The 18890-nt window shown below is 38.0% G+C and overlaps 1 protein-coding gene across 1 annotated transcript; it reads right to left on the bottom strand.

Annotated features, from left to right (window-relative positions):
• Positions 1–425: 425 nt before the first annotated feature.
• Positions 426–6748, bottom strand: LOC133529215 (NADH dehydrogenase [ubiquinone] 1 alpha subcomplex subunit 7-like). The gene is made up of 4 exons (XM_061866894.1): positions 6561–6748; positions 6386–6474; positions 1507–1605; positions 426–602 (listed from the first exon to the last, which is right to left on the bottom strand). Exons 1-4 carry the CDS (start codon positions 6630–6632, stop codon positions 533–535), a joined length of 330 nt encoding a protein of 109 aa, XP_061722878.1. The 5' UTR covers positions 6633–6748; the 3' UTR covers positions 426–532.
• Between the last annotated feature and the right edge of the window lie 12142 nt (positions 6749–18890).

The raw sequence follows: 18890 nt of genomic DNA, 5'->3' as shown, positions 1-18890 counted from the left end.
TGTACTTAAACTGCCTATAAAAAAAGGGGTAACTAATGGTTAATTGTTTATCAAGAGACTAATAGGACTAGGCATTGATTTAAGCTCATAATACGGTTTAGCTCGCGTATTTTTATGGTCACTTCCGTGATATACACGCCATTTATTTAAGTAATTATTACGTAAGGCGAATTGGTGTGCGTCGCCCATGACTTATTTTTTCTAACAGGGGGGTAGGCTTGATAGTTCTTACGTATGATCACAAAATGTGCAAGTTAAGATTATACTTTTAAAAAGCGCGTGATACCGCGCCAGCGCCGATAAAGAAAAACCATTTTCAAACACTAATAGTGCATGAGTAGCGTTCACGATGGCCGCGCGATGACTAAAAATACGTCAGTCAAACCGTATTATTAGCTTAAATTAGTATGCAGCTTAAATTCAAGGACTTTTGATTAATTTATTGCGAATTGCGTAATTATAATGAATCTAAATATATTTAACTTAAGACTTTACAGCATGGTAATATGGTTGATAATAATTTGATTTGTCTCTAATAGTGTTTGTCCCATTGGTATAGTTGTCCAGGGGTGGGAGCTACCGTTGCCGCCTTCTTGGGTGCACTGAAAAAAAATAATGAAATCAATATATAAAATTTAGTTCAAGCTATTTGGCTCATAAATTGCAACTGTCTTAATTTTGGTCTAACTTTCTGGTGTATTCCTATTATGTACCCGCTCCATGATAAATTGCAAACAAATTGGAATATTTTCTATTTTCTATTTGTTTATGTAATTCACACTTGGTGCGTCTTTGCTTACCTATGACCTATGACCCAAATAATGTGGTCAAACACACTCAAATACACTAAACCCCTAAGCAAAGCAAGCAATGTAATGTAATGCAAAAGGTTCCTTTTATAGATTTACTAACTTCTGTACTCTGCATAAAACGTGGCCCTCATTAGTAGGTATTCCTCAAATTTAAAGGAATTTCAGTTTATTCCTTTCAAGAGTTTAATATTAAAGTTAAACCAAGATAAGTTGGCAGCGATTTTGATTGCCCAGACGGTGCACGGGTTATTTTAAACGTCAAACTCCTATGATATTGTCTTGGTCTGGTTCTAATTACTTTTATTGGTCATACTCGTAATGATGGTCACGTAGTGGCACCAGTGACCGACAGAGAACCAGTAACTCGACACTTAAAAAAAAACACTTACACTTAGGTACTTGTAAATATATGTGTAGGAACAAGTTTAATGTTATTTTTAGTTAATTTAGTATTATTTCTGTTTTTATATTTTTATGTTTGTTTTATAATAAAAACAGCATTCACCGTCATAAGCAAGAATATAGGGTAGAAAGCAGATTGCTTAATGTGGCAACACAGTCCAGTAGCTGGTAGTACCTTTATTTTGTTGGTTAAAAATTTAAGTGTTGGGTTACTGGTTCCCTATCAGTCACTGGTACCACTATGTTACTCAACAATAAATACATTTACTCATGTTGGACAATGGACACATACCCCTTGTCTGAGCTAGCTTCAATCAGGACTTTGGTGACATCTATCGGTGGAGCTACGTCTCGGCGCGCGTCTCTTGTGTAGTAGTAATTCTGGGAGTGCCTGGAAAATACAAATAATAAATTAACGTTTTTTTAAACAGCAAGAACACCTAAATTATGCCTACTAAAACATCTATCCTCCTGAGACCCAGAAACAGTTGTTTTGTTTTCATTTCGAACCCAAAAAATTGTATGTCTCAGGAGGCTAAAATTGTTTGCCTCCATTCACTTGATATAAAGTCAGTACATTTCATGCCCTACATGCCACAACTTTATATCTAGTCGTGGTATAGGTCAGGTTTGTATATGTGCAATTTTTTATGTGGTGTTGATAACACTTTTTTACTTCATTGACGTGGCGGAGAAAAGGTCAATTAACAAAAACTGAACAATATTGTCAAAGTAACTTCACATTTTCAAGTAAAGTTTATATTGACTAGCCGGCACCTTGCATCTTGGTTTATGTGATGTTTTTGACAAGACATAATAGCCTTCACAGGGTTAACACTTTTCCAGGCATAATATGATGTCAATTTAACTTCAACCTTAGCATTCCAGTTTAAGGTTCAAATTAGATACAATAACAATATACATAATGGATATATACAGAGGATTACTATAAATAGCTTAAATCTAAAATAGGCTGTTGAGGGATTGTACCAAGGATCCTGGCAGCATTTCCTTGTTGTATTGCAATACTGATACATCGTGCGAGGAAGCCGCCACCTCTTTGGTCACCATTTGAGTCAACCAGATGCATCGCAATCTCTGCAAAAAACTTGTTTGCTTTGGGACCCCATAAACCTAGAGATTGGTCTTTTGGAAAGTGTGATTTGTCTTTAGGCCAAATGAATCATCAAAATGTAACTATTTGGAATATATTGGTATTTGCTGGGAAAACCTTCTAGATTGGTATTGGTGGATTTCATGTCCAGTTCTTTCACTGTCCAGGCAATCAGACTTTGGAACGTTCTCCCACTCTCTATCAGACAAGCGCAGACCAAATTCACATTCAAGTCAATGTTGTGCAAGTATTTCTTTGACAAACTTTCTTGTTCATCAACTTAATGATTCACACTTGGTATAATTATGTATGTATTCATATATGTATGTTTATTTGTATTAAGTATATGTGTAAGTTTATCAATATATAGTTTATATTCATATATAGTCTCGGTTACAAATTCATTTACTTTATATTATATTGCGATATAATCGCCGAAATTCGGGAGAGCACATGGAAATGCCTACCTGACAAATCCAGACTGGTTTTGTAGAAGTACCCTCCTATTTCAATACACTACATGCCTTCCCCTCGAGATAGTTCACTAAAACTACGTTTCACAAATCACTGATAGCTCACTAACACTAAGTTTCACTGTTTATTGGTAGTTCACTAACACTATTTAATTGTCCACTACAAGGTCCTTACACTCTATCATATATCTATACTAAACCTAACTATCATCGTCTACCAATCTTGGTTTGAATCTTCAGTCTGTTCATAATCAGACTCTGACAGACTCTCATAGGAATCTATGGCTAATCTCTTGGCTTCCATGTTTTGTGGGGATGAAGGTGATCTTGTTCGTTTGTTGGTTGGCGGTATGCGTTCTTGGCTCTGTTTAAACGTATAATCCTGAGGCCCAGAAACCCCTATGATATCAGCCCACTGTGAGGCCGGGGGGGTAGCATTTACTTGTACATTAATTTCCTCATCTTCATCACTATCTTCACATGATTTACTTTTCTCCGTGTCATGTATAACTTCACGACCAGTATCTTCTGATGTATTCTGGCGGATATCTCTCGCCTCTCCCCCATGACCTTGTATCTGATTAATATGTCTTTTCATCAGCTTCCCGTTCCATCTTATTATATACCTACAAATGCCTTGTCTCTTCTCTACGACTCCTTTCAACCAGCGTGGCCCTGAACTGTAATTCCGGAAATACACTGTCTGTCCCGTTTGAAATGAACGTACTTTATTGTTTTCGTTCTCATCACATACTTGCGTTTCCTCTTGGTTCTTAAATGTGAGAGGATTAAGGTGGTCAAACTTTGTCCTGAAACGCCTATTATTTAAAAGTTCCGCCGGTGACTTGTCGTTAGTACTATTTGGTGTAGTACGCAACCCATATAATATTGTAGGTAATTTTATGCTCCATGGAAGTGTGGACTGTTTCTTTAATTTATTCTTAACTGTCTGAACAGTCCTCTCGGCCTGCCCATTAGACGCCGGATTGACTTATTCCATTTGTTGATAGGAATTCTTTAAATTGATCTGAAATAAAACTTCTGCCATTATCACTGACCAAGGTGTCCGGTAAACCTTGTTCTGCAAATATGTCCCTTAAAACATTTATTAGTGTCCCTGAGCTCATATCAGGAACAATCTTTACTTCAGGCCATTTTGAATAAGCATCAATCAGTATGAGAAATGTTTTGCCTTGAAATGGCCCCGCATAATCAATATGCAACCGTGACCATGCCTTCTCCGGCCTTATCCACTTATGGCTCACTTGTGACGGCATATTTCTGTTTTCAGCACAAGTTTCGCATTTTTTTACCAAATTTTCAATTTCTTTGTCTATAGCCGGCCACCAAAAATAACTCCGTGCTATGGCTTTTGTTATCACTATCCCGTCATGATTTGAGTGTAATTCCTGTAGGACATAGGACCTCATTTTGTCCGGTATAATCACCCGATTACCCCACAGAATGCAATTTTTATATTCTGAAATTTCGTTGCGTTTCTGCCAGTACACCTTATATTCCGCATCCACTTTGCTAGGCCACCCATTTCGACTCCAGTATAATACCTTGCTTAATGTATTATCTTTAGCCGTTAGTTTCGCCACTTCACTGGCTGACAGTTCCAGGTCTGATGGAGTTTCTTCTATGAGCAGGACTCCTAAGTATTCCTCTTCAGACGATTGGTGCTATAGGGGTAGCCCACTCAGAGTGTGCCGTTGGTTCCAAAACTCCTTCCTCTACTAGTCTGTCTATTTCCTTAATCACTCTTTCCCTCAATGCAAACGGAATAGGTCTACTTTTCAAAAACTTAGGCACTGCTCCTTCCCTAGGTTTAATGTTCACCATGGGGCCTTTATATTTTCCCAAACCTTCCTGAAAAACATCACTGTATCTCTGGAGAAGTCCTCTTATTTCTTCAGTGCTTATTTTCAAATGCATCACTCCTTGGACTTGTATTCCGAATGGCCGGAACCAATTACGCCCTAAGAGGCTAGGTCCATGACCTCTGGCTATATACATCATAAGGTTATTTTGCAAACCCTTAAAAGAAGCTTGCACTTCAGTTTTCCCCAATATTCCTAATTGGTTCTCTGTCCACGTAGTCAATGCAACATCATCTTTTTCTAATATAGGTAATTTCCCCTTCCAAATGAGTCTGGCTGTCACTTCAGAAATTAGAGTATATGGACATCCCGTGTCAACTTCCATTTCAATGATAGAACCCTCAATTGATACCTTTACCATAATGGGATCAACTTTATTTTCTCTAACATTGTTTACATTTGCATACAACCCATTACAATTTGATTTATGTCCACCATCCTGTTTATTTTTGGCAAGACACACTGCCTCAATGTGACCAATTCTACCACAAGCATTACATCTACTCCAACGGAATCTGCACTCCCCCCTATGCTGCCTATTACATCTGAAGCATACTTTATTCTGTTTGTCAACTTTTTTGTTAGTGATTTTGTTTACTTCCATGGGTTCATCGACCTCCACATTTGGTTTAGATGGTCCTGGCACTACAATAATACTGGAATCAAATGTGGCACTCTCATGTGAAAATGCTATCTCAGTTGCTTGAGTAAATGTCAGCTTTTCACATTGTAACAATTTCCTTTGAACCTCTTTGCTTCTAATACCACATACCAACCGATCACGTAAAGTTCGGTCCAAGTCTGTAAAATTGCAATGAATACTCATTTTCCTTAAATTTGCCACATAATCTCTGACCTTTTCCCCCTCCTCTTGATTTCTTGAGTGAAACTTAAAAGATTCTACAATCTCATTAGGCGTGGGGTGGAAATGAGCCTTCAAAAATTCTAAAATTTGTTTATAGGTTATGTTCCCTATACTAGTTGGTGATGACAAAGAAACTATTAAATCAAATAATTGAGAGCCACATACCGCCAACAAATTAGCCTTTTTCTTGTCTTCATCCACAATATCATTTGCACTTAAACAGAATTCAAACCTTGTAATGTAGTTTTCCCAGCAGCCATGACCCATATCAAATTCACCAAATTTAATACCCATTTTTTGCACTTTGCACTCACAATTTCACAAAAACTCACTAACACAATGATTTGCCTCGATTTGCCTCGTCGCCACTATTATATTGCGATATAATCGCCGAAATTCGGGAGAGCACATGGAAATGCCTACCTGACAAATCCAGACTGGTTTTGTAGAAGTACCCTCCTATTTCAATACACTACACTTTAAAAGACACTGCACCTACTTAATTTTTCTGGTTTAACCCATTGGTTGACTGGTAGAGAATGCCTTAAGGCATTAAGTCCGCCATTTGTACCTTCATGTATTGTGCAATAAAGATTAAATAAATAAATAAATAAACTTAGTGAATATAGTAATAACAACTTGATAAACACATTATTATGAATGTTTAAAAGACATTTTAAGCAATAGTAGAAATTGATTTTTTGGTGGTCAATAATTACGTGGAAATAGTAGATAATAAATGCTTAACGAAATAATAATAAATAGATGTTTGACGAAATATAAATACAATAGAATCGTCATTTTCCATTTGTTGTATGAAAACAGCAGAAACTTACTTGTGGGCAACACCATCGGGAATTTCTGGTGGTGGCTGAGTTCTGTCCGCCAGGAATGGCTCGAACCTCAAGGCATTGGTATGCTTTCGCTAAAAATAATAATGATAAAGACGTAGTATTCATCAACATTGATTTAGATTACATAATAAGAAAAACAATCGAAAAAATTACTTACGCCAAGCAAAAAGTTCCTTAAAGCTTGCATGATTGGTGAAATATCACGCACAGCCACCTTAGCTTTACTCATTTTTGATATTTATTTCACCAACTTTTGAGAATAAAATGAGAATATCAAGTAAAGGCAAATTTAATAACCTAACTTATGTTGTGTCAATGTCAGATTGACGTGTATGACAGTGACAGTTCTCATTATCGTTATGCGTTTAGTTTCTGCTTTGAAATTTCAGTATTCAAATATAATTAGATTAACCCTTTCAACGCTAAGGATGCATAAATTTGACACTCGTTTTTAGACACATAGTAGGGTAACGTGAAAAAGTTTAATAATTATTAGGGCGCACGCTGTCAATATCACCGTCATGCCTTGAAAAAAGGTGTTCTTGTAATAAAGATGAAGAAATGCATAATATATATGGGTTTATATTTTTTTAAGTGTATGCGAGGTTTAATTGGTGAGGCATCTAATTACTGAGTTACTTATTTAATTTCATTGCCTCTCAATCCATTTCTATATTTAATTTAATGTATTAATTCTTATAAAAATATGCTCTTAAGACCTAAAAAATAACCCTAATATTTCTCTGAGGTTGGATCGGGCTGTAGTCTCCGGCGACGTCCAGCGTCAAGAGAATGCGCACGGTGGCTTCGTACTCCCTGTAGGTTTAGCTTTTCACGGCGCATCTTTTGTGAGCGCACGCGCCGCTTCCCTATCATGGGACTGAATGAATCGATGTTCTGTTCGTAATCGTGGCCTATTTCTGAAATATGTAATACATTTCTTTAGGGTGGGTGCGTTATCAGTTGAGTAAGTGTTTAGGAACAACTGAGTTTTAAAGCTGAAGACTGGCTTGAGAATTTACAAACTTTATTTTATGTTAGCCTCTTTATTGCCTCCCTCCCTGTATTCCCTCTAAGTCAGACATCTGACAATCAAGGTAGAACAAATTATTTTTTTATATCTATTTTGTTAACAACTTCGCTTTAAAACTAGTATCATATTCTGTGGTTTTGATCAAAAAATATTAATAAATAAACATTTAGCGTTTAGTATCCATATGTTCTTCCTACTTACCATCATCTAACACTTTCGAAACTTTTCGGTGAAACCCCCGGGCAAGATCCGGATAATCTCGATTAGCTTTTGCAAGTTCCTTTACCGTATCCTGATAATCTCGATTAGTTCTTGCGATTTCCTGCACCGTATCCTGATAATCATGATTGATAAGTGTGTCCAGCAGTTTTTGGGACTTTTTAAAGTACCCCAGGGCAATGTATTCTGGCTCAGTTGAAAATGTGTTTCGGCAACTGGTACGCTAAACAAGCAAAGCAAATAATCCATATTAACTATTTCAGTACTTAGCTAAAGGGGCAAGGGCTCATATATTTTTTTAAGATTTGTTTATGCAAATGTCTATTTTAAACCTTCTGGTTGCTGTGTTGAGTTGCGAACCCTCTTTCCGTTTTGGCCTCGTCAATATTTAAAATGTTCTTCACAAGTTTCACAACACACATACCGTGCTAATTAAACACGAAGAAATTTAATTTCAACGCGCATCCATTGCACCATAGAGGAAAAACTACAGACAGGTTTCTTGATGAATCTGATGATACCTCAATTGCGGCTAAGATGACGAGGAGCAACCTCCACCAAACGGCCATCACGAGTCAATTCAAGATTCCGAGTAAAAGGAAATCACTGCTTTCACTGAGAACATGATGCTCCGAAAGGGTGGGGCCTCTTTGTGCAAATAAATATTTATTTCAGGCTCTATTTATTTTTTTACTAGTACCTACCGCTAATATCAAGTGGATCAACTTGGGGGTGGAGTGAAAACAGGTCACCTGATATTGTCTAGCTAGACTAAAATAGTGACCTGGGCTATAACTGAGAAATTTGAAGTTCGTCAATTGCGGGCATTTTTCTGAGTCTCTCTAATTACGTCTCAGTAAGGGTAAAAGGGAAAGATCCCCGCCTCCCTTCTTCCTCGCGTTGCCCCGGCATTTTGCCACGGCTCATGGGAGCCTGGGGTCCGCTTGACAACTAATCCCAAGATTTGGCGTAGGCACTAGTTTTTACAAAAGCGACTGCCATCTGACCTTCCAACTTAGGGGGTAAACTAGGCCTTGTTGGGATTAGTCCGGTTTCCTCATGATGTTTTCCTTCACCGAAAAGCGACTGTTAAATATTAAAGATCCCTTTTCTTAGTTTTTCGTAAATAAATCGTAGCTAATAAATCTTCTGAGTCTGTGCCAAGTCTGTGCTGATTTAGTGTGGGGATTCTGTCCCATTTGCCCATTCCCTCTCTTTTCGTCTGTGAAGTCGGGCACGCGACTTTTATGACTATGTTAACTTATCTATGTTCTCTTCAAAGTATAAGCAATTTAAAAAGTACATTTGAAATGAGATCAAATCGTAAGATAAAATTATAAATATCTGCAAAGTGGAGCAAGCATTTTGCATTAGTATAATGGAAATTAATGTCCAAATCCGTTGTGACTTGTGCTTGATAAGGAACAAGACATTTCTTTCACACATACCGTACTGTACTGTACTCTTTTTTGGTAAATTTGAGCAACGTAGTTTAAATAAATAAATAAACTGCAATAAACTGAGGCCCCACCTTAAATAACAATACTCATCGAATTAGGCCGTGCCATAATACCTCGCTCGTGCTGGACAATGATGTTTTGAATATACAAGACACTTTCATTACTGTAAACAAATATGTTTGTTCAACTGTCTCAAACCTGACTTATTTCAATTTCCATACTCAATGCAACATGTAATCAGTTGAGACGTTTTACTTTTTAGTTTTCACCTTCCCTACTTACCTACAGTACCCCTAGTGTAAATAAATTCGATTTCGAAACGTGACGTACGCGTTTGCGTTTAGTCTCATTTTGTATTGGATTTAGAAAGAGCGCGCCAAGCGGGACGTTTTGGAAACTCAAAATCCTATACAAAATGAGACTTAACGTAAACGCGTTCGTCACGTTATGATGTCGATCAAATTTACACTAGGGGTACTGGGGGCCTACCGCGAATACTGAAATTCGCAAATTGCGGGGATCTTTCTCTTTTACTCTTAGTAAGACGTAATTAGAGTGACGGAGAAAAATGCCCGCAATTGACGAATTTCGATTTTCCCGGTAGCCGCCCAGATCTGCAGCGCAATATGTGTTTTGGCTTCCTATACAATTATAGGGTTGTTTCCATCTACAAATCTTAGGGCAGAATTGTATCCCAATAAATCCTTTTGGATTATAAGAACATGTTAAACTACTTTTAGGGGACCTGTAATGACCATATTTTTGTAAATATTGAATTTAAAATATCTTTTGGCACACGTCACGTCACGTGACCAAACTCGAAACGTCATTGAAGATTCTGATGACGTCACAACTCTCGGATTGACACTGTTGACAGTTAGGCGGTAAACAACAAATGACAAATGTCAGTTGACAGTTCGTATCTTCTACGTGTGTACGTAGTTATGTGTCAAACCGTAAACTGTGACGTCACACAATTTTCAAAGAGCGTTTTGGGCGCCAAAGCATATGTCAAAATATATTTTGTTAATTTAACATATTTAAAGCCGTTTTTAGTAGATATAAAAGTTGAATTTTAGGACAACTTTTAGTTAATATAGAACGTAATACAAGCGTTTCAAAAAATTTGAAACAACCCTATTCGTAGCCAATGTTTTGTGCGGTCTCCCCTTCTAGACACAAAAAACATTCGGTAAATTTTGGACCACAAAGGCTGCGTTTTTTCACCAAAGCTGTGCTAGAATGCATAGCGATAGATGTGTTTGTCATGCATCAATAGAAACACTTCATTTACTTATCCTCGCTCAGCGCAGCTCTATTGAAAACAGCTCAGCGGAGCGACGGTTTTGTACAAACAAAAGAATAGAAGGATGTGAGCGAAGAATATGTTGCGAGGGATGTGTTTCGAGGTAAGGACGCAAGCGAAAAACTTAGCTCCGCTCCCACCTCACCACACCCCGTTCGCTTATTTTAAAAGAGCCCGCTACGCTACTCACCCTGGTCGCTACACATCCTTGCACCGCTCAGCTACCTCGCACATCTCTGGTGGAAACATTCCCATCGCTCTACATCATCACTACGCATCGAACCGCTCAGTTACCTCGCATCGCTCAGCTGCCTCACACAGCTTTAGTCGAAACGCAGCCTAAAAGATGGTCACGGATAGAATATCAGGAAGTCGCCATTTCTTGGAAGACTCCGAGCTGATAGGTGAAGGGTTTTCACGGAATGTTAACGTTGTGCGATTGTATTCTGTCTAATAACGACCTTCGTGAATGGAGGATAAACTTAAATAGTTTAATTGCGAAGTATAATATTAAATATAATATATACCTATATATATATTTAGATCCTACTGTGCCAAACGCCCAGTGCTACAGAGATGATGAGTGATGCCTGATCGTATCCGTCTAAGTCTGCCTGTTCACGAAGCAAACAGCTGATAGTGTGGTATCTGAGTGGTCGTATGTTCGCAAATTATCTGGGGTCAAACGTGTAAACAAATGAAGATACCACGAGTCCATAAAACTGGTTGAAACCGCTTTTGTTGACCGTCTTCGATGCTCCAATAATTAATGTGGCATGTCATTGTTCGAGGGAGTTTAGATATTGGTAGTAGGTAGTTTATTTATAAACAGTTACTTACTACGTCGACTTTGCGTTTAATATCAGTCAGTTTTGAAATATACGGTAAGAGCATACCGACTTCTCATCTGGCTACTGATGTAGATGCTTTCAAAGACGAGGGATTGCTCTTAAAATGTTTATCTAGCAAAGATCATAACCAGTACCTAGTCTTTATAAGTATGTCAAGTCCATGCTAACTTTGAGTTATTATCTAAAGATGTGCAAAATTTGACAGAAGATTGAAGGTCAAACGACTTTTGCTTTTTAGGGTTCCGTACCCAAAGGGTCAAACAGGACCCGTCCATCCTGTCCTGTCACCAGGCTGTTTGTCATCTCATGAACCGTGATAGTTAGCCAGTTGACATTTCTACAGATTATGTATTTCTGTTGCCGCTATAACAACAAATACTAATAACAGAATAAAATAAATATTTCTATCCAATCTCGAGGTTCTCATCCAATCACAGAAGTTAAGCAACGTCGGGCGGGGTCAGTAATTGGATGGGTGACCGTTTTTATAGATAATGGTACGGAACCCTTCCTGTGTGAGTCCGACTCGCACTTAGCCGGTTTTTTTGTCTCGAGGACCTCCAGGTCTTATTGGTAAGAATATTATACCGATCGACGTATCTAACCTAGGCCTCTATTGGCCACTAAAAGGCGAAAGTAAACCAAAACATAAAAATAAACTAATTATATGAAAAAAATTACAGACTTCAAAAAACAGTATGAACCATTTTATGGTGTTCATTAGCAAATATTTTACTAGAGGAAATGCTTGAGTTACTATAAAAATGCTCGATTTGGTATAGGTTCAGGTATAATTTTTGATGAGCTCCTGCGATCCTCCTCCAGGATCCCATGATGGGATCCTACCATGATAACAACGGCACCATAATATGATACTTCGGTATTATGTTATGCCTCATTGGAGGGCACTGAGAGTGGAACGGGCTCCGCTCGGAGTCCGTTTAGCTCGCAATGGTGAAATGCGTCGTAAGTGCTTTCACTGAAGAGTGATTAAGATTTTTGTTAGTTGAAAGCGGATATTATTACCCTATCAAATAAAGAACGTACCGAAAAGGTGTAGCTGTCTTTAAAAAAAATGGGATGGGACCACAACGATTTCAAAAGTACCTCCTTCGATTAAATTTTATTTCACCATTAGCATCTTAACCTCGGTCATTTATTATTAAAGAGAAAAGCAGTCTGCAGTGCTCCCATAATCGTCTATCCCTTGTTCTTTCACTTGATTATTATTTCCTTTAATCCACAGTCTTGCCTTCAATGCCTTCTTCTGTCCCACAGATCTCTCTTGCCATGCCACCTATGTTGCTCAACTGAAGTGTGATCGGGTTGTGAATGTCCTCAATGTGTTACTTTCTGCACGATTCATTTGTTAAGCTTTTTCTCACTTCCTTAAATTTTCCTTATTATTTAAGTCCAAGGCTAGTGACTATTCATTACGCAACACCAATGCACTATGTGTACAGTAGGTGTGTTGTGATACAACGGCAGACTACACGACCCTTGGGTACCACCAAGCGTCCATCAAACCGAACAAAACCAGAATTGCTATTTTCTTGACCCCAATGTCCTTTTATCACGATGGATGTTTACAATTTAATAGTCTGCGAACCGGTTTGAACTGGATAGATTCGCAAATCATTTGATATCAGAATTTATGTTCCATTTAGGGAGCGTGTATGCTGATACTAATGATGTGATAACCTTTAATACCTTCTTATTAATTAACTTTACGGTCACATTATAAATCGGCAAGACTTGCACTAGCTCTACCAACGGAAGTACCATCTGCAGCAGCTATTTTTACACAATGTTTTTCATATGCGCTGGGGAAGCGATACTAGATATTTCTGCTTAGTATAATTTTATTCTGAGCTAACAGAAATTAACGGTAAAGCGCGAATTACATCCACCCTTCATTCCCATCCCATCCCAAAGTATTTTTTACATTTTAAATATTGTAAACGATGTGCTGATTTTCCGTGAAACGGTAAACGATTATCAGGAGGCTTACCGCGAATTTCGATTTTCCCGGTAGGCCCCCAGGCCCGAAATCGGGTCTGATATCAGGGCAGCTACCGGGAAAATCGAAATTCGTCAATTGCGGGCATTTTTCTCTGTCACTCTAATTACGTCTTACTAAGAGTAAAAGAGAAAGATCCCCGCAATTTGCGAATTTCGGTTTTCGCGGTAAGCCCCCAGGCCTCATAAAGTGTGGATGTAATTGGCACTTGAACTAATAAAGCCCTAGCACACTTCTATCATCAACAATACCAATCATTAATAACACCCCGGTACTGTAGTCACTGGGGCTTGACAACGTTTCCTTGACGGTCAATGGGGTCACCTTGTATGCTTTAAGTTTAAACTATAGGTTTTAGGCATCAAAAGTTCATGAATTAAAATTTCGGAACCGTGAGATTGTAACTAATTTTATGCTTTGCAATTTTCATATTTACGAAGGATAACTGCATGTGATAATTAAACTGGAATAATATTAATGTTTTGAGAATGATTCTGACACCTATTTTGGTCGGATCTGGATAAACGTTTTATCCAGATATCCACCCAATTTCCTATCCGGATATTTATTAAGTTGATATCCGTATAAAACGAATAATCCGAATATAATTTATGTCAAAAATCTCATTACATTTTTTTACGTAGGCAACACTAAAAGTTCATAGAAAAAGAGATCATATAACAAAAAGAGGCATGTTATTTATGAAAATAAAACTATGCATTAAAAAATATAACTTTATCATTTTTTGAAGCATATGCCATTTGGTCGTGTCTCGTGTTTCAGGATTGACGGCCATTTAGAAATTGTACATCGAGCGTTATTTAAATTTCGACCTAAGAATTATTTCACTATTTTAAACAATTTTCATTGTGGGCTCAGTCAACAACAGAGTTAAAATAGGCTTCAGTTATATTTTCATAAAGAAGCCTAATTCTCGTACGTTTGATTATTCTTAAAATTTCAAATTCGATCGCTTTCGTAGTACCTAATATAACGGGTGCTCATAGAGAAGTATGTCATTTTAGAGCGACGTCAAAAGTTTACATCGCACACTTGTGCCGTTCATAAAAAATACTGACTAAAAATGGTATATCAGCAGTTTTGACACCGCTCAGCACGGCTAGCACATGACGGGCGCGACAGTCGACAGGCGAGAAAATGCCGCGACATAGAGCTTTCTCGCGAATCAGTAGCATAAGACGCGCGCGACAACCCGCTGTCTCGCGGACAAATGTCAAAGCGACATAATTTTGTCGTTTGACAGTTCCACGCGGGATACTCTCGAAACTCGTAGCACAAGTGCACTATGGGAGAGAAAATATCCCGCGTTTCAACGTCAAAAGGAGAGAAACTGTCTTCGAGGCTAGAGGGTCGCGAGAAGCATATTTTGTCGAAGTTTTGTTGACTTTGGTCCTAAAAGAAAGTTAATTTTCTATATTTTGTATTTATTTCATACTACAGCAATTTTCTGTGTAATTTTAATATGAATCCTGAGTTTTATGATTTGTCCGTTAGCTAGGTAGGTAAGGTGTAGGTACGTGGTATTGCTTTATAACATACCTATTAAGATACCTATATCTATATCATGCCGGTAATAACAAAATGATTGTATTTTTCACATTTACTTGTTTGTTCTCTTAACTTAAATGAAAACCCGACAGAAAAATTAAAAGCCTAAGATTGTGCCACTACATCAACAAAGCAAACAGTTTGATGGCGAATTGACTGGAGGGTGATTAATAGAAATTACTTTGTGGAAATCCGTATTAATTGATACAAAAATATTACTTCGCTAACCCACGAAATAATTAAGTGCTAGTCAATCAGTGCTAACCCGTTACACTTACACGCGTATTTTTACAGTCAATGCATGCAACCTACCACCTAAATAATATATACGCAAATAGTTAAATAAACCACCACCTAAGTACAAAAACTCGTCACGTGCTTCAATTGAGTGTGGGATATAAACCGCGGTCTTGGGGTTTAATTATAGGTATATCCGGGTATACTAATGATTTATAATATGTGTACAAAAACGCACCACCTAGAGAGGATGGGAGAGGATCGTGCTGTGAGAAGAGTGTATGTGGTGCACCCGGGTGGAAAACGTCCGTCTGGGCGTCCCAGATACCGCTGGAGTGACGAAGTCCTAAAAGACCTGTTCGCCCTCGGAATACCCAACTGGCGTGAAGTGGCGCAGGATAGGGCAGAGTGGCGCTCTCTTGCGTCAGAGGCCAAGATCTTGTTTGGGTCACTGAGCGAGTGAAGTAGTAGTAGTAGTACAAAAACGCAATGTATTTTAAAACTTTGGAGAAAGCCTTCAGATTGGGTAAGGTAAACTACACCTACTGTACTTAGGTACCTATTACTTACCCTAAGTAGGTGTCTAAGTACACTTTTGTTACTATATGCATTCTTTTATTATACGCAGATAATAAAATAATGCAAAATAATGAATCTGGCAGCCCAACTCAACCTCCACCTTACAAAAGGCCACGGCCGTAATACGAGTATTCTGTAGTTACCACCCTAATGTACGATTCCCACCGACTGGCTGGAGTCAGGCCGCACCGGAGCGCATTTTTAATGTGCCTATATTATATATCGCAGAACCGATAGAATCCGTCCGGAGGCGTCTCCGCATCCGCGAGCAGCCGACCGGCTTGCGGCCACATAAATGTGAAATGCGATCCGACTCCGCCCGTTCGGTGGGAGTCGTAGTAGTCGTACTTAAATCTAAATATCTAAAAGAGGTCAGAGTAAATAAAATAACTTAATGTTTTTGTGTATTTGCAATATGAGAAAACTTAAAAAACTAACGCTGCATCCATAGATCGCTAAAATACAAAACACGCAAAAATAACTCATTGTTTTTAACATTCGAGTGTCGTTGTATGGAGTAGGTTCCCAACTTGAGCCCTTCTATGTCCTCCGTGGCAGGATGGCTGCGCCCAGCAGCAGCATGCTTAGGTATAGGCGCCGTGTTTGATGACAGACTTGTGCATGTCATCAATCTATCTTCAAAGCCAGCGGTGCAGCAACTAGCCAGCCACAAGGAAGATATGTTGGGGATTATCATGAGATCTTCAGTCTTCTTCGTAAAGATGTTAGCTTATTAGCCAACACTTTCGGGTAATCTCAATTATCTTAAAAAAAACACCAATCATTCGTAAGGAGTGGTATTTAATTATTAGGTAGGTAATTATCTTTAGATATAATAATGTACTCCAACTTGTAACGACAAAGCGAATCAAATTATGATTGATGATTGACACATTGACATTTCCGACTTCAAAATAATATTTGCTATTTCTTCAATCTTAATACTGCGAGAAGGAGACAAAGTTATCGTGACTAGGGACGCTCCGTTTCTAAAGCTGACTATTCATTATTTTTCCGATTATGTTAGTACCGATTCAGTGTTGCCACGTAAGAAAAGTTTGTTCCAAGTATAAATGGCCACACTGGCTAAGTCGCGCGCGGGATGGCTCTCTCGCGTGGAATTCTTTTCTCGATCTGCCAACTTATGCTACCAAAATCGAGAAACTGACAGGTCGAGATAGAAATTTGTGACACGCGACTGTTGTTTCTCGCGGCGCGAGTTATCCCGCGTGTAATCATGTGCTAGCCGTGCTGTACTCACATGACACTGTTAAAAAATCGTATATAAACATTTTTGTGTAGAAAAATCTTAAATCCCTATGGCACCTCATGAATTTCATACAACACCTCCGAGGACCATACAAAATACATTAGAAGAATGAGCTGTGTGCATGCTTTAAAATAAAGAGTGACGGCCTAAGTACTTCAGCTTATTCTATTCTAAACACTTTCAGTTTACCCCTCGTAAGAAAACTGCTTGAAAAACGTTTAAAGTTGCAATGAAAACGCTATAGAAGCTTATTGCCAATTGGCAATTGGCGAGATTAAAGCAACACAACTTCGCTGGCTCGGTCACCTCGAGAAGATAGGAAAGGATCGTGCTTTGAGATGAGTATATGTGGGGCACCCGGTTGGAGAACGTCCATCCGGGCGTCCCAGGTACTGCTGACGCACTAAAAGACGGAAAGTGGCGCAGAACAGGGCTGAATGGGGTTTGTCGTAGGCCAAGGTCCTTTTTGGCTCACTGAAGTAGTAGTAGTAGCATTTTGCATTTGAATAATTTTGCAATGGGAACTGTGATTAACCTTAAATGCAATGTAATATCTCAACAAGAAGAGACTGTCTCAACAGTTAGAAGACATATTCGATTCATTAAATATCATCAAAACCACGTTCACGTTCTTATGTCAATTGTCTAATTAACCAATTTCAATCAGTCAGTCTCGTCAAATTTACATAAAATAAAGCCAAATATGTCTTGATCAACTGAAGTCATTTAAGAAAAGAATGTCGCATCGCAGGCAACCAATATTAAACGGAGGATTGAAGAATCTATAACCCATACATTGTTACAAATACAGTTGTGCCACCAATTCAAGAAACCATCTAATCAAGCAATTAAAGGTTGTGGAAGAAATCATTGCCGAAAATTATATTTTAATTTTTACATCGCAACCCAACACAATAATGAATACTACTAACTTAACTAACCTAACCTAATGGTTACCAACTGTATATTTTCACAAGATCTTACGAGAATATTCAACAACGGCGTATTTTACGTGCATCGCATCGTCGCGCCTACGTTATTGAATGTTATAATGCCATAATAATAATCTACTTAGAAACAAAAATCTACCCCAAATAAAACGTTCTCATAAAAAACCGAAGATTAATTACCGTAAAAGCATCGGTGAAAAGGAAGAACACCTAAAATGCCTCAACACATGATGTTACGCAACCTTTTATATTAAAAATTTAATTACATTACTCTTTTTATAAAGTTCATGTGAGTTATATTAAATAAAAAAGTAAATATTTGAATAATTCGAATTATCCGTAATAATAACACGTTGTATAATTGTTGATGCATTCAAGAATATTTACTTACTTACCTATCCGAACATCCGGATAGTAAAATAACAACTATTCGAATTATCCGGATACAAAAATGGACGGATAATTGCAAACCATTGTATAGCAAAATCTTTCAAATACAACTCTTGGAAACAAATAAAACGCTGGAATAGGATAGCCAATATAACCATAGAAATATTTGTTGTTGGGATTCCATATTCCAGTAAGTATTCATAGCTAGCCAACGGCTCTACGACTTCAGGCGTTTACTCTTATCGCTTATGGTTATCTCAATGACTTCTCAGATCCCATACAATGACCTTAGTAAACTATGGAATACTTATGTTATGGCCATGGTATCATTGATAAGCACGGTTCTCGTATGTGATCATGTAATTAGGTTAATATAAACAATTCACCACTTCTTGTTTTTTGTTAGTTGAACACATGCGCATAAAAAACAATATCATCAAATGCAGTAACCTGTCAACTGCGATACACAGACACTCGTTTATTTTTTTTAAATTAGTGTCGAACCTAGTTTCGTTAATTGCACACGATGCGCTGAAAGGGTTACTTAATGTCAGTAAGTAAGAACAAAGAAAACTATACTCATCCCTTTCTTTTGGGTGCTGG

The sequence above is a fragment of the Cydia pomonella genome, chromosome 20 (assembly GCF_033807575.1).
Source record: "Cydia pomonella isolate Wapato2018A chromosome 20, ilCydPomo1, whole genome shotgun sequence".
NCBI classification, from domain to species: Eukaryota; Metazoa; Arthropoda; class Insecta; order Lepidoptera; family Tortricidae; genus Cydia; species Cydia pomonella.
The sequence above is the reverse complement of the archived record's forward strand: the minus strand, read 5'-3'. Positions and strand labels throughout refer to the sequence as shown.